The following is a 3,311-nucleotide window of genomic DNA, read 5'->3' as shown; positions in this document are numbered from 1 at the left end:
ATTGCATAATAATAATTATCATTATACTAATATAAATCCCATTAATAGTAATACTAATCACCATTCTATAATATTACTAATATTACTACTACTACTATTACTGCTACTACTACTACTACTACTACTACTACTACTACTACTACTACTACTACTACTACTACTACTACTGCTACTACTTCTACTACTACTACGACTACGACTACTACTACTACTATTACTACTACTACTACTACTACTTCTACTACTACTACTATTACTGCTGCTGCTACTACTACTACTACTACTACTACTACTACTACTACTACTACTACTAATAATAATAATAATAATAATAATAATAATAATAATAATAATAATAATAATAATAATAACAATAATCACAAAAATCATAATAATAATAATAATAATAATAATAATAATAATAATAATAATAATAATAATAATAATATAGTAATAATAATAATAATAAACAATATATTTTTTTAAAAATAGAATAAATAATAATAATTATGGTAATAACAATATCAACAACAACAGCAACAACAAAAATAAGTATGATGATGATAACGATATTGAGAAGAAGAAGAAGAAGAAGAAGAAGAAGAAGAAGAAGAAGAAGAAGAAGAAGAAGAAGAAGAAGAGACGACGACGAAGAGAGAGAGAGAGAGAGAGAGAGAGAGAGAGAAGAAGAAGAAGAAGAAGAAGAAGAAGAAGAAGAAGAAGAAGAAGAAGAAGAAAAACAACAACAACTACAACAACTACAACAACTACAGCAACAACAACAACAATAATCTACTTACTGTCATCTCTCCTGAGCACGAAGTAAGAGTCAGTTTGTCCAGGCTCTGTGTACGTCAACAGAGTCACATTGAAGTCCTTGTTCACAGGGATCAGCCAACCGTTCAAGGTGACTTTGTTGACGAAACCCTCGAAAACCTCACCAAGGAACACGCTGCTTGCTGTGGACCAGATTTGAAAAGGGGTTTACGTAATACATGATAGTAAAAGAAAATGTCAGACATATCTTTGGATGAATTCAGGCATATTCAGAGTGTCTTATTCGCGTTTTGGATTACACAATTACTGATAATATTTGCAGGCTAAATCCACATAAACTGGGTAAAATTGGTTGAAATATCCAAGCTCTCAATAGTGAAACTAAAACGGACACTGTATTTCCTGAGATAAGATATGAAATCTTTTGCATCTAGCCGTTCCAAAAAACTATCTGTTTTAATTTGAAGCAGGATACTTTTGATTCTATCAATTATAGGAGCACCCAGGGTTATATTCAATATTAATTACTGAATCGACTAGGAGGCTGGACTGAAATTATTCCAATCTGAATATATCCTGCTGGCCCCAGTTTGTCCATGTCTGGTTTAAGGTCTCATAATTATGGGCAAAACATTGCCAGTTTTTAAACTGAAAAGCAAATTTTAATGCAGTCTTTTGCTTTACATTTTTGCTTCATTGTTGTTTTACCATTTGAGAGAAACTGATCTTAGATTTTTTTAATGAGCAAAGAGTAACCGGAATATACTTTGAGTTAACATAAAAAAATAAGATTTAAATACCTCTAGAAAGAAGATTAGTAGGAAGGCAAATTAGTATTTTTCTTTTATACAGTAAAAGAGGTTATGGGATTTGAAGACTCAAAATGAGTTCATTTTCTTTTAAGAACAGCTAGAGGTAAAAAAAAAAACGACAACAATAATAAATTATACTTACGTGGAAGACACCTTGTGATGTATCCGAAGATAGGCAGAGGCTCCCTGGTGCATGCACCGGTTGCGTCGATCAAGTAGGTGTAGTTCTGTAAAATAATCATACAATTGGTTGCTTTTAAGCTCAGGTGGCTATCTCGAAAAATGCTGTTTTGAGCAAAACGTCGGTAAAGTTTTTGCCCCTTGTTCAGTTTCTTTAAAAGGAGAGTTTTCCTCTATAACAAAACAAATAATATAATAATAAAATACACCAATGAAACCAAACTTCTCCTATCGGTAAAGTATTGCCCTCTTTTGGTGTTTTAGATCACGATTTCTGGAAACCCCAGAAATCTGGGATAGCCCGCTTGTAGTTAAAACCGACCAATTGATAATGTACCTTAGTTGTCAAAAGATTCTTAGACACTGTTATAAATAATAATATATCATCATCATGTGTTACGTTTCCCTTAAATTTTCAAAGACTGTGTCAGATAGGGAGCTCGGTTTTGAGAAAAGATATTTATTGAAATAAAGCAATTCATGTAAAGCAAAAGTGTCTATGTTTCTGATATCTGTGTATTGTTAAACCAATAACGAAGATGAATAATGCATTTTTAAGGAATCGCCCATCAGTCTATGACTGTACTGTTAACACTTAACGTGAGCAATTTGGTCAGATTTTGATATGGAGAAATGTAAACGGAGTAGGAATTAATTTTCATTGTAAAAGTAACTTTTGAATTCCAATTAAAGAGAGTGTTATACATTCTCCCACTATTTTGGGAAAATCGATGGTAATGAAAATTTATATCAAACCTGATATACACATGCATTCTCACATTCAAAATTTTGCTTACAAAGGATAGTGTTAACCAATAATTATTAATATTTCTTTAAAAGTTTCTTAACCCTATACGTACTCCCTGGGGTCATTTTGTATCCTAGGGGTTGTATTCTTCACATTTTAGAATACTTCTAGAAAATCTCTTTGAAACTTTCAGTATTTCTCACAAATTCATTTTGACAGACTGCTATACAAAGCGTACGGATCGGATTAACGAGTAAATGTTCTCTTTAGAAAGTTGTGGCACAGAGTTCCCCACGTCGTGTGGATACGATAGTAAAACACGACGTAACTAAACATATCGGGTACATTTTTTTTTTATTTAATACTTAATTCAACAGGAGGAATTGTAAAAACTTATGCTGCTACCTAGAAGAGAGTTCATTGCTTCAATTTTATGTTCTCTGTTTAGCACCTTTGTTTGTGCGTGTGTTTGTTTGTGTGCTAGTGAGTGTTTGTGCGTGTGTATTTGTGTAATATGTGCGTATGAAAGAGAGTGTATTTGCAGGTTAGTCTGTGTAAGTGTGCTTTTTCAAATATGTGTATGTGTGTGTGTGTGAGTATGTGTATGTGTGTGTGTATGTGTGTGTGTGTGTGTGTGTGTGTGTGTGTGTGTGTGTGTGTGTGTGTGTGTGTGTAAGTGTGTGAGTTTCCAAATTGACCATTCTACAAAAGCTACCAATTCGAATCCGTAAAAGCCCCAACATTAACGCTATTCGTGTTCTGTTCAGTGTAGCGCTCTAGCAGGCAACGTTTCC

General features: G+C 33.0%; 1 protein-coding gene across 1 annotated transcript in view; it reads right to left on the bottom strand.

The window, feature by feature from the left end:
• Positions 1–762: 762 nt before the first annotated feature.
• The window catches only part of LOC101851706, a 3,354-nt gene continuing 805 nt past the window's right edge, over positions 763–3,311 (bottom strand). The window contains exons 3-4 of the mRNA XM_013091131.2: positions 1,732–1,816; positions 763–959 (exon numbers count right to left, since the gene is read on the bottom strand). Of these exons, the coding sequence (XP_012946585.2) occupies positions 793–959; positions 1,732–1,816 (252 nt within the window). The 3' untranslated portion in view covers positions 763–792. The remainder of the gene's footprint in view (positions 960–1,731; positions 1,817–3,311) is intronic.

The sequence above is a fragment of the Aplysia californica genome, unplaced genomic scaffold (assembly GCF_000002075.1).
Source record: "Aplysia californica isolate F4 #8 unplaced genomic scaffold, AplCal3.0 scaffold02265, whole genome shotgun sequence".
NCBI lineage: Eukaryota > Metazoa > Mollusca > Gastropoda > Aplysiida > Aplysiidae > Aplysia > Aplysia californica.
Note: the sequence above shows the minus strand (reverse complement) of the source record. Positions and strands in the feature narration are given on the sequence as shown.